A 17807-nucleotide genomic window follows, 5' to 3' on the forward strand; every position below is an offset into this window, starting at 1 on the left:
AAACCCGATTTAAGTCGCACTGATAAGGAGGAAGAGCAAAATGCCGCCAATAAAGCAGAGGCGGAGTTTCTGGAGGAAGACACTGTGCTGCCCTGATAGTCCCCCCTGACCCTCGGGGCTTCCGGCTCAACACCTGCCTCTCTCCGAAAGGGGAGCTTTCTGATGCATTATGTTATGACTTTGTCTAAAAGTAGCTTTTTCCCCTCTCTTTCTGCCTTTGATTTCCTAAACTGCAAACTAATAGTTCATTGGACTTTCCATTTACCTTTTTTTTTTTTTAACACATTTTGTAATAAGGTAGATGCTGTTTTTAGGATCATAACCTGATTTAAAGACGCATTTAAAATGCAGAACCATTGACAAGTACGGCATCAGTTGAGTACAATCATTTCATTTTAACTTTTCCAGTTTTTTCCCCTTCAGTTCAGAATCGAAACCTCTACAGAAGTCAGTGTCTGTGTGTGTTGGCATGTGCTTGAGTATTCATTTCATTTTCAGGAGGCATGAGATCACGCCCTGAAAACGTAGTTGCCCCAAGCCAGGCGTTGAGCGCGCTGGTCTGCACCCCTGCACTGAAGGCAGGCTCTCCTGCCGGGGGGTGGGGCAGCGGCTCCGACGGAGAGCCAGCTGCTCCCCAGCGAGGCTGCTCCCCAGCGAGGCTGCTCCCCAGCGAGCGGGCGGGCCGGTCCCTCTCGCAGTTCTTGCCATCTCTTTATCTAGCGCTTCTGTCCCTGTCTCCGAAATCACAAGGGAAACGCCGGGTGACACACTGCAAAGGTAGGCGGCATTTCTGAAACCTCATAGCTCTCTGAGCAAAGCTGCTACCCAGGCTGCAGAAACTTCTTCATACAGGCAAGCAGATACTCTCCTGGTATGAAAATGTTTTGGGCACACGAGCCACTCCAACTTATTTTCAGTTAAAAGCATCCCCGTGCATTGACTTGGATGGGTTTTAATAAGTAGCTTATACATTTGATCTGGCTTAATTATTGGCTGGTTGCAGGCACTTTGAAAACACCAGACAAAACTTAAGAGAGCTATAGGGCAGTGCTGAATGCCCCACTGCTTGACCTGGTGTCTTGTACCACTGCTGGCCTTCCCTTCCACGCCTTCTGGTTGGCCGCTGTGAGCTATTGTCCTAACATGCCTGGAAAATACTTTTGCTTTCCCTTGCTGCATTTTGATTTGATTTTTTTTTTTTTAAGATTTATTTATCTGGGGAGAGAGGGGCAGAGGGAGAGAATCTCCAGCAGACCCCATGCTGAGCGCAGAGCCCAATGCAGGGCTCCATCCCACGACCCTGAGATCACGACCTAAGCGGAAACCAGGAGTCGGTCGCTCAGCCGACTGTGCCTCCCAGGCGCCCCTGCGTTTTGACTTTAGATGTAGAACGTCTGAACTACCAGCGCAAAACAGTGCCAAGGCAAAACCCCGGGGCTTTTTCCCCCAGTCAGTGATTATAATTGTGCTAAGCAAGCGTTGTTGTGATGACTTCGCCAGTGCACAGCTGTAACAGACCCAGTATTTCACGCGCACGATTGTGGCAGCTGCAGAGGGCTCCGCCGAGCGGCAGAGAGGGCACAACAGCCTCTTTATTCCCCATCCACGCGCTCTGCCTCCTCTCGTACAAGGAGAGTGCATGTGACCGCGTATCTTCTAGCTCCGAGCTCACGCGTCCCTGCTTTCTTTCCCCTCCTGTCGTCCACCGGCGGCTCCTGGGTCCTGCAGGTGTGGCGGCCACACAGCCCCATGAGCTCTGACTCGGGTGAGGGATTAAGGAAGGGAGGAGGTTTCCACAAGGGCAGAGGCCCAGAGCAGAGTGCAGGAGACACATCTGGCCAGACAGGAGGAGACGGGCCGGTGCTGCGGCCAGAGAGACCCCATGGGAGGGCAGGCAGGGCGCCAGACGCCAGCAGGTGGCAGAGCCGGCGAAGGACTTTGCGTGGAGGAGGGACTCGCTGAAATCCACTCTGGGCCTCGATGGTTTGGCAGCAGAATGGACAATGCCCCAGGCGAGCAGTAGGAGAGCCTGGGGTGCCAGACCTGAGAAAGGCCGGCCCCAGGGGATCTGGGGAGGACAGCCTGGCGGTGGCGTCTTCACAGGAAGGTCCAGGGACCTGAGTGGCTGGCGTGGCGTCTGCAGGACGAGCACGTGAGGGTTCTTAGTCACAAGTCCGACTGTGCAGAGTGAGCGAGCGTCCCACGCGTGCATGTGAGCCCAGAAGCGCACGCACACGGGAACATGCAGCCGGGACGGCCCCTTAACCTGCAGGCCATATTGCATGTGGCGTTGTTTGAAGCTCCTTGGGGACAAGACTTACAAAACTAACCCGTAAATGCCGTGCTTCTGGCGGTGTAACCCCTCCGTGACCTCACCTGTTTCCTCTCCACGGGTGTTTCTCTGTTGAGTTCTGTGCTGCCACACCGGTTCCAACTCCCCGATTTAACTGCCACAGGGGCCCAGGCGTTTGGTCTGCTGTGAGTTTTAACCGAATTCACCAGGAGCTCACAGACATTCTCTCTGGTCTCACCACCTCCCGGGTGCCAGCAGAAAACCCCACCTGATTTCTTTGTAAAACCACTCTTGCCCCATGCTGCTGTGCCTCTGGGTGTTCCTCTTGCCCCGTTGTTTCCTGTAACGCCACAAGTGATTTTATTATAAAAATGTTTGTTCTAGAAGGTTCTATTTCACGATGCCTCTCTCTACTGGGTCTTTTGTTCTTTTATTTTCTTTCTAGTTTTTCCTTGAGCATTTTCCTTCTCGCGTGCACCCTGGCATGTACTTCTGCCGATTTTGTGTTCTTTACACTCGAAAAGGCTGTCCACTGTAAAAGACACATAAAGATACATTACATTGCACTATATTGCATTACATTGCACTATACCAAACCAATTTAAATATCGAAGGAAATCTTACGAATTTTGATACTGAAATTGTACATACGTTGAAATCAATAAAAAATTTCAGTGGATTTCTTGTGTTAGTTGTAATTTTTTGAGGTGGCATTTTCCCCCTCCTGATGATAAAGAAAATGCAAGCTACCAAGTCTCATGTGGAAAAATAATGGAATCTAGTTTTTCCTGCCTTTTACGGTTTCTCATGTATTTCGTGTATTTAGGCAGCCTGTCAAACATAAACAGGGCAAAAACTTTTGTTTTAAACTCTTCAGCGTTGTGTTTTGGTTCCATATTAATTAGAAATCACACGGAGGTTAAGTTTTTGCTTTTACATTAAAAGGCTAAAGAAAAAAGAACAATTGTTTTCAGAGGCACGGGGCACTGAGGTGTCTTACTGATCTCTATGTTCTTTTTGTAGAAGAAGGATACGTAAAAATGTTTCTTCGGGGACGCCCCGTTACCATGTACATGCCCAAAGACCAAGTGGACTCCTATAATTTGGAAGCAAAAGTAGAGCTACCGACCAAGAGACTGAAGCTGGAATGGGTGTATCCTTTATTTACTGACCGGACCTGGCACGAGGTTTAAGTTGATTCATGCCCGGAGCTTAAAATCTAACTTAAAATTAAGTGGTGTAACTTAAGTTCTCTTAAGCACGTATTTATTTACTTGGCAGCAGAGGAAAAGAGAGAGAATCCCAAGCTGCCTCCGCACTGAGCACGGACCCCAGTGTGGGGCTCGATCTCACAACCCTGAGATCATGACCTGAGCTGAAATCAGAGAGTCAGAGGCTTAACCGATTGAGCCACCCAGGTGCCCCACGTTCTCTTAAGTTTTAAGAAAACCAAAGTATTCTATTCTCACTTTTTAAAAAATTAATTTAACAAAAAGGCCTGTATGTGAACACGCAGTCTGGTGTTCGAGCAGAAGAGAGGCTCTGGGAGGGCTCCTGATTGTGGGGACGCTGTCTTACAAGTCCCGAAGGAAGGGTCGTAGTCCTGGCTCAAATACGTCCACCTTACTTTCCCGAAGAGAAAATAGTTAAATGCTGGATGGGGTTTGTTTGTTTTTGTTTTGTTTTGTTTTGTTTAGAGAGTCATAAGAAAATGCATCACTTTCTGGCCTGAACCTTAATCTTTCCGGCAGAATAAATGTAGTTGAAAACTAATAAAAAAGCAGTCTTACTGATAATAATCATAAATGGGCAAAGTTTAGGACTCTAATGAAATTGAAAGAACGGATCTTTTTTTTCTTTTTTTTAACATTTTATTTACTTACTTGACAGACAGAGATCACAAGTAGGCAGAGAGGCAGACAGAGAGAGAAGGGGAAAGCAGGCTCCCTGACGAGCAGAAAGCCTGATGCGGGGCTCGATCCCAGGACCCTGGGACCATGACCTGAGCCGAAGGCAGACTTTAACCCACTGAGCCACCCAGGCACCCCGAATGGATTGTTTTTAATAGTAGCTGTTATAGGCTCGGCCAGCTCTACAGGGCAGGTGGGAAAGCCAGAGCTCTGCCTGCTTACCTGGACGCAGAGGACATGCAGGAGGACACCAGACTTACACACTTAGGAAAATGAGACTCTCAGAGATTGAACTACACTGTGTGGCAGGAAGTCCTTACACCCAGACAAGGAGTGTTAGACACCCTGGAGGGAAGGACAGACATTCCCCCTCAAACCAGCGGGGGCCTTGGTCAGCCTTGGTAGACTATCTGAAGGAATAACCAGGAACACCCCGGTACTGAATGTAGGGGGTCCAGTGCGGGCGTAAAGAAAGTCGACATTAGCACAGATAGGATGCTGCTTTAAGAGAAAGAAAAGTCCTCCCCTGCCCAAAATCTAAGCCACAGAAATCCGAGTCTGCCCTAGGACTAACCTTCTTGAGATAAAGCTGCCGGAACCTTCATCCTATGAGATTTGGAAACATGAATGAGCTCCGAGGAGAAACAGCCTGAAACACAAAGAAATAGAGCCTATGACAAAGGGTGAATGAAGCGTCGGGGTTTTTTTAATTTTTTGCTCTATTTTTCCTTATTTAATTTTACTTTATTTTATTTTATTTGTTTAACTTCAGAGCAAACCCTCCAGTCCATGCAGATTTTAAGACAAAGATCAAAGCCTTTCTTCACCCTCATATAGATTTTCATTGAGTACCAGTTGGATGCCAAGCCCTGGGTATAAATTCTAGGAAGTTGGTTTAAATCAATGGTGGTATCAATTCAGTTGGAAAAATTGCTATTTGAAATTATGGTATCATATTCTTTGGGGACATGTTTTTTACATTTTCAGACTCAGGTCTCATAAGCATTTATGGGCATCTCTTTTGACGCTTGAAATCACAGTGATTCGGTTCTTCTTTAAGTCAATACTGGTTTACATGTTAGGTTCAATCATGGCTGGAAAGCACCATTCAAAACATATTTTTTTCAGAGACTATTCATATTTTCAAGATGTAAAACAGTGGAATTTACTTCAGATAAATGGGACTTCTGTTAGATTCATTCTTCACATCTAAGTTCAAGTGATGTTTTGCTCCCAAAATAGTTTTCGGGGTTAGACAGTGTACACGCCAGAACCTTCCCAGAGGTCGTGATCTCCAAGGAGGTAGGATGGTTGTGGCAAGGAGTGTGTTTGTTGACCCTTTCTGTACATATGTGGGAGTGTTGTTTGCACCTTTTACAAGTACTTTTATAACATAAGAAAAAAAATTGAAAAGATTTAGCTCCATGATGACAATAAAAATAAGTTTGACTCAATAACTAAGTTATACAAGTCCGTTACTAGTATCTTAAAATTTACTTTTGAATACTTGATAAAGAAAGTCAGAATGCAGAGGTTTTTGGGGAACAGTCCTTCTGAGCTCACGGGGCTTGGTAGTTGAGACAACGCAGTCACCCCGCATTCTCAGATCTATTTTGTTCCAACCGAGCTGCAAATGCCACCGCCTGTCCTAGGGATTCGATTCATTCGCTGGCCGGGATTCTAGAACCACAGCGAGGCCTCTGGTGAAGCCGCGGCATCGTGGTGACATCCGTCCCCAGACTGGCCGAGGGAGGCATGGGATAAGCCTTGGGAGATGGTGACCCGCTGGCCCCACGTTCTCTCCTGTCCTTACAATTGAGCCCTCACCTATGACAGCCGACACCCAAGTAGGAAGGAGAAGGAATACAGTTTAGACCCCGAGACATGGAGGTAGAGCTGAGCAGGTGGTCTGACAACTTTCAGAGAACAAATTCTGGAGCAAAACATTCCAGCATTTGTGTTAAACAGTGTCAAAGTACAGTGCCCCGGTGATTTCAGTTCTTGAGTCAAACTGGTTAGGGGAGCAGGCCTTTCAGGAAACCAGCTTGGCAAAAAAAATTTTTTTTAAAGATTTTATTTATTTATTTGACAGACAGAGATCACAAGTAGGCAGAGAGGCAGGCAGAGAGAGAGGAGGATGCAGGGTCCCCGCTGAGCAGAGAGCCCGATGCGGGGCTCGATCCCAGGACCCCGGGATCATGACCTGAGCGGAAGGCAGAGGCTTTAACCCACTGAGCCACCCAGGTGCCCCAAAATTGAGTTTTTTAACTGATTTTATTTTTAAGTAATCTCTACACCCAACGTGGGCCCACGTTTGAACTCACAGCCCCAAAACTGAGAGACTCACAGTCCAACCTTGGCAACATTTAAAGGCAGACTAGTTGTAAAGAAGCCAGGCATCCGAGGATAATCCAAACAATTCAACAAAGAATTCTGGCCCTGGCTGTGGCTCCCACGGTCTAGGATTGATTGACTCAGTTCAAAATAGTTCACTTTCTGGCGACTTCACCAATAGCCCCTCCAGGGACCTTTAATAAATAAAATAACAAGTGACATTTTTGATCCAGCTGAAAAATTCAGCTTTCAAGATGAACATAATTTCTAAAAACAAAGCCCCATCTTTTAGAAAGACCTATTCACCTCGGCTCGAGGACCATTTCCAGCCCTACAAGTACCTGTTGAGAGTCCCGTGTATCTGGCACCGAGTTTTTACGGTCTCATGTTACTGAAACCAAGAGAAATAGATGGGAAGGGTCTTAAGGAATTGTGTTGTCTGTCCCCGGTGAATAAAGCTGACGCATTGTCCGCTCTCAAAGGAAATCGAGTTTCTCTTGACACCCACGCCAAGCTATGGGTACAGGGGCCGCGACTGCCGAAACAACCTGTACCTGCTCCCGACGGGGGAGACAGTGTACTTCATCGCCTCTGTGGTGGTGCTGTACAACGTGGAGGAGCAGCTGCAGAGACACTACACTGGCCACAACGACGACGTGAAGTGGTGGGTCCTTACCCCGTGCAGCAGACGCCACAGCAGAGACGCCAGGGCTGAGAGAGAAGTAGAGACCATCAGAGAAGAGCTCTCCCTTAGGGTCGCAGTCATAGCTGGCGGTCAGCTAGTGAGCTGGCTGTCTAGGACACCAGAGACTCGTTTCTTTTCTATCCATGTAACATGTAATCGCAACCAACTGCGTCACCCAGGCTTCCCACAGACCCCTGTTTGGAGGCCTCCTTAGCAAAGATGCTAATGGCTTCTGATTGGGAGTTCTTATTTTTTAAATAAAAATGTCCACGCTTCTGCCTGGGTGGGCTATAATTCGTTCACTTTTTATTCACTCATAAGTCACCTATAGCTTTTGATAGAGCTTTTATGTATCTCGGAAGGACAGGTGGTTGAATGGGCGGCTTTCCCTAATTCTATCCGTCCTAGAGCCCTGGTCAAGTATAAAAATCCTGTTGGAAAAAGATGATGTTTCTGCTGCTTAACATACTTGATAAAGGTGGTCGTTGGAGACTTGGTATTTCCCAAGCAAAGGATGCTTTCTCCTTGAGTTTGGAAATTCTCGAGAAAGGGTAGAATGAAACAGACACTAATTGGCCAAAGGTGTTGGTGTGCTCAAGAAGCTTATCCTGAGTCCTTGAGAAGTCAGGCACCGTGTCAGTCTCATATTTAAATTTTTTGACTAGATCGTATTTGGCCAAGAGAAAAGTAAGTCTTATCTTTAAAGAGCAGCTGTTCTATAAATACTCTTTTTTTTTTTCCCAGCCTAGCAGTTCACCCCGACAGGATCACCATCGCAACGGGACAAGTTGCAGGCACATCTAAGGATGGAAAGGCGAGTTGCGGGATCTTTGCACGTTTCTCTAATGAGCGGGTAACTGGGTATCCTTTTCCGGAAGCATTTCACTGATGAATAAGTCCACCTAGATATAAAGTATCTGATTCAAATTTTTTGTTGCAAAAAATTTTTTTTATTTTTTATTTTTTCATTTCTTTGAGAGAGAGAACATGAGTAGGGGCAGGGACAGAGGGAGAAGAAGACTCCCCGCTGAGCAGGGAGCCCCATGGGGGGTTCGATTCTGGTTCCTGGGATCATGACTTGAGCTGAAGGCAGAGGCTTAACCGACTGAGACCCCCAGGCGTCCCAAGCAAACTTTAGACCCTCAGCCCGAGTACCCTGTACTCCTGGCGTCACCCTGGAGCCCTCAAAGGCTGCAGGAGAATTTGGGCCCACGTTTTGTAAGCACCTTGGCAAGGCTTTAACTTGAATTTTAAGGAATCAGAGTAGGAACTAGTGGATTCTAACAAACCGAAAATAACGTGACACTGCCTTCCACTTGGTTCTTGACCACAGTCTGTGGTCCTTGCCATGTCTTACCCAAAACTCCTGGTAGTTTCTTTGCTATCTACTTTGCACAGATTATTCTTGTACAGTACATGGGACAAACCTCATTACACGGAGCGTGTCCAGTTTTTTTTTATGTAATTTAATTTAATTTAATTTTTATTTATTTATTTATTTGACAGAGATCACAAGTAGGCAGAGATGCACGCAGAGAGAGAAAGGAGGAAGCAGGCTCCCCACTTCCTGAGCAGAGAACCCGATGTGGGGCTCGATCCCAGGACCCTGGTATCATGACCTGAGCGGAAGGCAGAGGCTTTAACCCACTGAACCACCCAGGCGCCCCACACATGTCCATTTTTAGCAGCATGTTTTCTTCCTGAAACATGAATGCTGCCATTTTTCAGAAAACACTTTAATAACATCAAATTTTAAATATTAACTTTGTGTTCATTCCCATTAAAATTCTATACTTAAGGAGCACCTGGGTGGCTCAGTGGTTTAAAGCCTCTGCCTTTGGCTCAAGTCATGATCTCAGGGTCCTGGGATCCAGCCCCACATCGGGCTCTCTGCTCAGCGGGGAGCCTGCTTCCCCCTCTCTCTGCCTGCCTCTCTGCCTACTTGTGATCTCTCTCTCTGTCAAGTAAATAAATAAAATCTTTAAAAAAAATAAAAATAAAATTCTGTATGTAAAAAGAAATAACAGGAACCATGGAAATCAGTTTATAATGATGTAACACATAAATGGAATAGGGTCTTCTTTTTTTTTTTTTTAAGGTTTTATTTATTTATTTGACAGAGATCACAAGTAGGCAGAGAGAGAGGAGGAAGCAGGCTCCCCCCACAGCAGAGAGCCTGATGTGGGGCTCGATCCCAGGACCCTGAGATCATGACCTGAACCCAAAGCAGAGACTTAACCCACTGAGCCACCCAGGCACCAATATCTTTTTATTTTTTTAATGTGAAGTGGCTTTCAGGTCTGAAAATGGTAGCAAACCTTGTATTCCTCCCTCTAGTGGATTGAAAGGGTATCTCTGTCTCTGGCATTGAAATCCAATCAGAATTTCGAGCTGGGGAAGACGGAATGGCTCTCCCAGCCCAGCCTTCAGATCAGGCACACAGAGACACAGAGAGGTCGTCTGACCATCACAGACACACAGCTACTCAGAGCAAGTCCTGGCTAGGGGTCACCCCGCTCTGTCCACTGGTATAATGCTAGCTCTTCTCCCGATCCGCCTGCTGATGGCTCTAGGACACTTTCTTCTCTTGAGGGAGAGAAAAATTGGGACTGTTCATCTTGGAACACAACTTAGAGGGCTTTGAACTAATGGTAACGATTCTAAATTTCACCTGTGCATAATCAATTGCCCGTTTTGCTCTTGCGAGGCCCAAGAGTGTTAAACTCTCAGTACTATTTGGTGGGGACTGACTTGCTGGATTTAGGTGTATTTACACTTAGTGACAATAGAGACTTCACAGGAATAGCCCTTGGGTGAGTTCCCGCTTTCCTTGTCATTCTTCATTTTTAAAAATTTGGGCTCATCTGGGTGGGCAAGGGGGAGCCTCCGTTCCTGCGGTACAGTCAGGAAGAATGGGCTGTTCAAAACGTAAAACCCGCTGGCCCTGCCCCGACGTTCAGCTGGTCTCAGGGGCCACAATGTCCGGCAGCCACCAGCCATGTTTCGTTGATGCTCAAAGGCAGAGACTTCAAATGCAGGAAAAGACCTTTCGTTTTGACAGAACTGAAGTAGTCTTGTAGCTTCAAGGTGAAGACAGATGTGTACGCCCCACGCAGCCAGCGACTTTCTCTCCGCATTTCCTTCTAAACAGCAACTGCCCCCACACGTGCGCATCTGGGATTCGGTGACGCTGAACACGCTGCATGTCATCGGAGTCGGGTTTTTCGACCGAGCCGTCACCTGTATCGCATTCTCAAAATCTGTAAGTGCGAGTCCCGTAGGCGCGGGCGCCCTTGTCCGTAGGCAGGAGAGCAGCAGGTCAGGGTTGAAGAGGGAGAAAGTTAACACACTTGCTGGCTGCCGGGTGTGTGCGTGGGTTTGCAGGCTGACACCATCCTGCACCTTAGGTCGCCTCTTCAAAGGTCACACGTGTCCCCTCGGGGTCACACACCTGACGGGAAGAGGCCCCGCAACGCTGCCTTCGTGTTCCTCAGGGCGGTGACCTTGAATTTCACCTGCTCCTTGACAAGCGGCCCTAGTGTCTCTGCTGTCCCCACGCCGGCTGCCTGTCCATTAGCAGGAGTCAAAGGGGCCTCGTAGTCTCCAGATCTTCCTCCACATCTTCCTCAGGATGTGCCCATTCAACAGATCCACCCTGGAAAAAACTGTTCCAGAAAAACAGTCCCTCACACGTGCATGTGTTCCCTCAAAACAGCACGTGCCGCGGCCCCAGGGCCTTTGCTCCCACATAGCCTCCTGGTCACCCTACGCGTTAGTCACAGACGTGTGCTGTGTGTGTGGTGGACCCCGGCTCCTCCAGGAGGGGGCCCTGCAGCCCCTTTGGACTTTTCCTAATAGAGCCAACGGGGCAGGACCACCCCCGACCGCTCTCCGCTGCTCACGTGCCTCCCTCACCCACGTTCACCCGCCGTCCCTCAGTGGCCGGAAAGCAGGTCTCAGAGCGGTGCATACGTATTCTTTAGCCCAAATGCACGCTATTAAAAGGAAAATTAATGTTCACTGTTAGTCACTTTTAACATGTTGTATTCTCAAATGCAGCCTTCCCGGGAACACCTTTTGTTTTCCAGAACGGAGGGAGCAGTCTGTGCACCGTGGACGACTCCAACGACCACGTGCTGTCCGTGTGGGACTGGCAGAAGGAGGAGCGGCTGGCCGACGTCAAGGTCTCTCTCAGCCCCACGCCGGGCTCCACTGTAATTTCCCCAAGCGGACGGAGCCTTTGGCTCCCACTGGCTCCCGCTGGCTCCCAGACCTGGGTTCCTTTTCTCGGTGGGCCACAGGCTCCCCATTCCCGGGCCGGCCCTCGGACCTGACACCAGCCCCCCGGAATCCCAAGCCCGCCCCTCTCCCCTCCCAGGGTGCGGTCCCAAGTCCTGGCAGGGTCTCCTCCGCCTTCATGACACCCCTAAGGTTTCCTCCTTCCTCGCGTCATAGCCCCTCCCCTTCGGAGCCACTCCCGTGTTCCCTGTTCACTGCTGCCTCGTTTTATTCCACACGTGTGTGCTCGCACTGTCATGGGGGCGCTGCAGGTGTGGCGGTACGGAAGGTGTCCCCCTTGTGCTACAGGGCGGGGACAGGGGAGTGGGGACGGGTCAGGAGCAGCCAGGGCTGAGGGAGAGGCCAGCGTGGCCAGTACAGGTCTTGGCCAAAGCTGAGTGGCCTCTGCAAAGGCAAGCGCCCCTGCAGGACCCCAGCCCCTCCCCGTGGGGCCCTTCCGACGGGTGTGCACTGGGCTTCTCTTTACCACCTCTGGTCCATCTTGTGCGATAGGTCCCGCAGCTTTCCTTACGCTCTCTTATATTTTCCTTCTGTGGAAATCATGAATGGATCCTGGTCGTTACAGACCTGACTTCAGAGTCCCCAGCCTGTCCTGGTAGCTTTAGACTACTTTACTTCCCGGCCGCCAGGACCACCACGCATTGCCTTATCTTTCTCCCTCGAGTGTCTGGGATGCTGGGTCCGTATTCTAATCTGGCATGTTTCCTAACACCAGCTCGCTAACATTCTGGTCAAGTATTTAAGTTCTTGCTAGGTTGCTGGGTTGAAAATGGTCAGAGGCAAATTATCACCTAGGTTTAAGGCTTGTGACTGAATTTCAAGCAGAAGGAACAATCAGGGTCAGATTCATGCAGCCCAAGTGCAGGTGCTGAGAACCCAGTGAACAGGTCAGGGACGGTGCAGTGAGTCCCAAGAGCCAGATCCCCAGCCCTGGAGCCCCGGCCTGGTCACCAAACCACCAGCAGAGTCCTGGGAATTACCAGGAGGGAATCCCAGAGCAAACAGGACAGCCAAAGTCAGCTAGGAGCAATGGGGCTGGATAAAATCCAGATTCCTGGGTCCCTGCCAAAATTCCCATCCCCAGATGGGGCTGAGGCTTGACACCACGTTGTAACACACGTCAGGCGATTCTGTTTTCAGCCTCGGCTGGGAATCCATGACGGGAGATGAGAGCAAATTCTTGGGTTCTTAAGTTTCCACCCAGCCCTTCAGCAAAGGCATGCTTTGTGCCTGCTCCTGCTGGGCACCACCCTCCCCGTAGAGAGAGAGGAGCTGAGGTCCCTGTCCTCGGGGCTACGGCTCAGCGGGGGAGACAGACAGACAAGGAGAGGTTATGACACCCAGCAAACATAAGCTGAGTGTTTATGGAAGGTGAGCTCAGTGGGGAGAAAAATCAAGAGGCTTTAGGGCTCGGCCCGGACAAGCTGTCTGTGGCTCAGCTGTCACTTATTTTCTGACGTGTCCAGAGATTTGAGATTTGATTCTCCTGTTTTGCTCAAAGTGTTCTAACGAAGCCGTGTTTGCTGCGGATTTCCACCCCACGGACACTAACATAATAGTTACCTGCGGAAAATCACATCTCTACTTTTGGACATTAGAAGGAAACTCCCTTATTAAGAAGCAAGGATTATTCGAGGTAATGTTACATTCCATTTGTTTGAGTCTTCACTGAGCGATGCATGTGGTCAGGGCTTCTCTGGGAGCAGTGAGGCGTACCGCAGTCTCCAGAAGTTGCTGTGATTGGCAAATCAGGACATCTATCTGGGGGTGGGTGTAGCGATGAAGATTATTCCCAGGGACCCCTCACAGAACTGAGGGCCCCCTGTGTCTCTGTGGGTATCCTTGGTGATGCCAGGAAGGAAAGATGAACCAACAAGGGGAGAAGCGCAGGGACAGTTGCTCTGGGGGCCGGGTGCTGCGTCCCCCACCATGCATGGTCCTTGCAAAGAACAACCAAGAAGGTCTTGGGGCTTGTGAGTACCAGGGACAGCGCCTCCTTCCCGGCAGGGGCCCAGTTAGAGGACTGCTTTGTTCCAATGCCGGGGCCCTGTTCTGAGGCTCTAGTCAGGACAACACAGCCCGTCCCATGACACCTTCCTCTGCCCCAACTGTCTGCAACTTTAAAATTGCCAGAAATTTCACTGTTTTAAAGCAGATAGTCTCGCGGCATACGTTATTTAACAGTAGATGAAAATGAATGGCACGTGCGGCTTTGGAGCACCGTGCCTGTAGGTCAGAGGAATACAAATTAGAGGGCGTCTTGACTAAATACATGTATATATTTACAACATCCCGCAGAAGCAAGAAAAGCCAAAGTTTGTCCTCTGCGTGACTTTTTCCGAAAACGGTGACACCATCACTGGAGACTCGAGTGGCAACATCTTGGTGTGGGGAAAAGGTAACACAGACTTGTCCCCAGAGCAAAAGATGGGGGGCGAATATTATACAAGGCTAAACACAACTTCTCTAAGAGCCGTCTGTGAACGGAGTTAACAGACTTACAGCTAAACCCCAAGTTTAATAAGTGCCTACAAATATGGGTGCGTGTGTAACCTGAAACCTTAAAACTAGAACAGAGGAAAACAATAGCAAGAATTGTGCACTTTCTATCATTGCAGAAGGCTCTTTAAGCCTAAAATATTTTGATGGGATAGCTTTAATAAGAGTTCTATTAACCAATTATAACGGCGAAGGTGTCAGTGACTACTTAGCTATAAGACACTTAAATAACTTCCCTGGTTCCCGCGGCTTCTGGCAGATAGTTATTGAGAACTAATTGTGTGCGAGACGGCACGTTAGCCACTGAGCACACGGATGATCGCAAGGCCGTGGCGTCAGGGAGCCCACAGCCGCGTAAGGAGGATTCGTTACTCAGAAAACACCCATCTGGTCAAGTTCAACGAGCGTTTGCAGCAGGAAGAAAGGGAAACCACACCATCCCTGTCCTCAGAGGGCTTAGAGTTTGGGTTGGGGTGAAGGCAGAAACAGACTCCGGATGTGACTTCAGGGTAACGTGGTGACTTCCCTAGTGTCCCCACTACTGTGGGGGCAAGTGCTTCCCATGTCACCCCGTTTCACCCTTAGCAGGCTCCGACAGGATAAGCAGGACACAAAGGGGAAACTGAGGTGTAGGACAGTGAAGCCACTTGTCGAGGATGTGAACCCAAGCCCCCGTTCTTCCCTGTGCACAGTCTCGCCACGCTCCCTCCTTCCTCGGCTTTCCAGGAGCGTGTCCTCCTGGATCATGACATAGCGTAGAGCGTGCTTATCTGCTGCTGCACAAGCTTCTAGAAATTGCGTCCCTTGTAGATGCACACTGCAGAGATGTCCTAACCGACAAGATGCCACTTTAAAACCAAAGAGAAATGGGAGGGACGGAGGCGACCTCTTGGATAACGTCCTGAGGATGGTTTCCTTGGTGTGTTTAGGTACGAATCGGATAAGCTACGCTGTTCAAGGGGCCCACGAGGGGGGCATTTTTGCACTTTGTATGTTACGGGACGGCACGCTGGTGTCAGGAGGAGGGAAGGACCGCAAGCTCATTTCCTGGAACGGAAACTATCAGAAACTTCGTAAAACTGAGGTAAGGTAGAGCAAGCAGCGTTATCGAAATTATTTTTTTTTTTTTTTCAAAATTCAATTCGAACCTCCCGAAACTGGTACACTAACCAGTTTCCTTGTTAGTTTGAACTCTTCGTCTTGCTGTTTCAAAAAATGGTTTAGATAAAACTTTATTAAAAAGAAACATTTTGGGGCACCTGGGTGGCTCAGTCAGTTAAGCGTCTGCCCATATCAGGCTCCCTGCTCGGTGGGGGCCTGCTTCTCCCTCTCCAGCTCCTCTGTGCTTGTGTTCCCTCTCTCCCTCTCTCTGTCATGAATGAACGAAATCTTAAAAAAATAATAATAATAAAATAAAAGCTTTTATTAAAATCATTGGAAGCAGTTTAAGTGTAACTACTAAAATGGAATTAAGTTTGTAAAATTTTAGGTTGTAATATATTGCCCATTTAGAATATTTTTGTAAGAGAACAGTCTTACCTTTCCAAGGGAATATTATCCACATTTTTATTTTTCATTCAAATCTTTCTTCTCGGGGTGCCTGGGTGGCTCAGTCCATTGAGCATCTGCCTTCGGCTCAAATCATGATCTCCTGGTCCTGGGATCCAGCCCCATGTTGGGCTCCCTGCTCAGCGGGGAGTCTGCTTCTTTCTCCCTCTCTGCCCCTTCCCCTGCTCATCTCCCCCCTCCTCAAACAAATGAATAAAATCTTTTCAATTTAAAAAAAAAATCTTTCACCTTTTTCCACTTTAATTTCCAGGTGTGACTCTGGAGACATCACTACCTGGAACTAACATTTACTGAGTATTTACCTTGTTCGTGGCTGAGTGCCAACATATTCTCTAAAGCTCTCTCTCCTTTCACTGTCGATTTTACCACCTTATTACCCTGCACACCAGTAGGAACCACAGGAAAGAAGTTTAATCTGCCTCGTACACACTCACTGGACCCCCTCCCCCAGGCCCTGGGGACCTAGGAGCAGGCACATATCAGGGCAGGCATCGGTGCGAAGCTGAGGGTCCCTATCCATAGCGTCCAGTGGACACGTTATAGACCTTCTCCAGCCTCTGAGTGGGTGTGTACAACACTCACAACACATCACATTACATCCTGTAACCCGTTCTATCAGAGGGCAGCGTGGCCCACTGCTTTGGCAGTATTGATACGGTTCTATTGATTATTGCTGTTAATAAAGGAAGGCCTCTGGGTGAGCTTTGGAAATCGCCGCCGCGTTCATGGAGATTTTCATCGTGATGCCATTCTCTATCCTAAGATTTTTTTTTTTAATTTTTTATTTTTGATAAACATATATTTTTATCCCCAGGGGTACAGGTCTGTGAATCACCAGGTTTACACACTTCACAGCACTCACCAAATCACATACCCTCCCCAATGTCCATAATCCCACCCCCTTCTCCCAAACCCCCTCCCCCCGGCAACCCTCAGTTTGTTTTGTGAAATTAAGAGTCACTTATGGTTTGTCTCCCTCCCAATCCCATCTTGTTTCATTTTCTATCCTAAGATTTGACCAGCATTTCACTGAATGGGCTCCTATGTTAAAAAGATTTTATTTATTTATTTGACAGAGAACATAAGCAGATAGAACAGCAGGTAGGGGGAAAGGGAGAAGCAGGCTCTCCATGAAGGAGAGAGCCCGATGTGGGACTCGATCCCGGGAACCTGGGATCATGACCTGAGCTGAAGGCAGACGCCCAACCGACTGAGCCACCCAAGCGCCCTGGGCTCCTGTGTTAAATCGTAACTGCAACAGAAGCCTCAAAGCGTCATCCAGTTTCTAGAAGATTCTCATCATTTTTTTTAGCATCCATGCCTTCCTCTTCCTTAGCATGGATTATCGTCACCTTTTCCCAAATGTGTGCCATCTGCGCTGGAGATGGAAGGTTTGTGAGAGAGCAGGCGGTGTCTTTCCTTTCCAGAACTGGGGTGCCCAGAGTCCCCCAGCAGGGTCTCTACATTTGTTCCTTTATAAAGTGCGAGAACCTCTGTTTATTTCATCATGCAGCAAATTAATCTTGGCAGGCATATTTTGAAATTGTTTGTCTTAAAATTTAGGTAATTCCATACGTTTACCGACATGAACAGTGGATTTCAGAACTAAGTCATACGGAGTTGCCAAAGAATTTACCATTTTAAGTTACAGTAAATTTTAGGAACTCTTTTTTTTTTTTTTAAGATTTTATTTATTTGACAGAGATCACAAGTAGACGGAGAAGCAGGGGGGGGGGGGGGGGGAGCAGGCTCCCTGCCGAGCAGAGAGCCCGATGTGGGGCCCAATCTCAGGACCCCGAGACCATGACCTGAGCCAAAGGCAGAGGCTTAACCCACTGAGCCCCCCAGGCACCCCAGGAACTCTTCTTACGGCTTATTATTCTGTTCTCTACTTTCCAAATTGTACCTGCTACTGCTATCCAAAGCCACGAAGAAAAGAGTTGTTTCTAATTTTTTACTGCAACCAAGAAAAAGATACTTCATTTTTCACTGTTTTTGTTTAACAACCTTACTCTTACCGATTCTTTTACACTTACATACATGTTTGGAGTTTAAATGTCCAATGTGGGGTTTTGATTGTTCACTCAACAAGTCCCAGCTCAGGACCTTGCTCTCTCTCCATGTTATGTGTGCGTGTGTGCACATGTGCGTGTGCATATGTGCACGTGTGTATGTGGGAGGGGGGAGGGAGGGGCTGTCATCATGATATATAAACACA

General features: G+C 48.3%; 1 protein-coding gene across 4 annotated transcripts in view; it reads left to right on the forward strand.

Annotated features, from left to right (window-relative positions):
- EML1 (EMAP like 1) overlaps window positions 1–17807 on the forward strand; it is a 173411-nt gene that overhangs the window by 136868 nt on the left and 18736 nt on the right. For 3 of the 4 annotated variants that reach the window (XR_009399216.1, XM_059373956.1, XM_059373957.1), the window contains exons 6-14: window positions 721–777; window positions 3317–3446; window positions 7052–7201; window positions 7967–8036; window positions 10374–10484; window positions 11311–11406; window positions 13023–13157; window positions 13820–13919; window positions 14950–15104. Coding sequence is in view for 3 of the 4 variants with exons in the window: in XM_059373956.1 (XP_059229939.1) it covers window positions 721–777; window positions 3317–3446; window positions 7052–7201; window positions 7967–8036; window positions 10374–10484; window positions 11311–11406; window positions 13023–13157; window positions 13820–13919; window positions 14950–15104 (1004 nt within the window). In the remaining variant the exon portion in view is untranslated. The remainder of the gene's footprint in view (window positions 1–720; window positions 778–3316; window positions 3447–7051; window positions 7202–7966; window positions 8037–10373; window positions 10485–11310; window positions 11407–13022; window positions 13158–13819; window positions 13920–14949; window positions 15105–17807) is intronic. The other variant, XM_059373958.1, reaches the window with a different exon arrangement.

The sequence above is a fragment of the Mustela nigripes genome, chromosome 13 (assembly GCF_022355385.1).
Source record: "Mustela nigripes isolate SB6536 chromosome 13, MUSNIG.SB6536, whole genome shotgun sequence".
NCBI lineage: Eukaryota > Metazoa > Chordata > Mammalia > Carnivora > Mustelidae > Mustela > Mustela nigripes.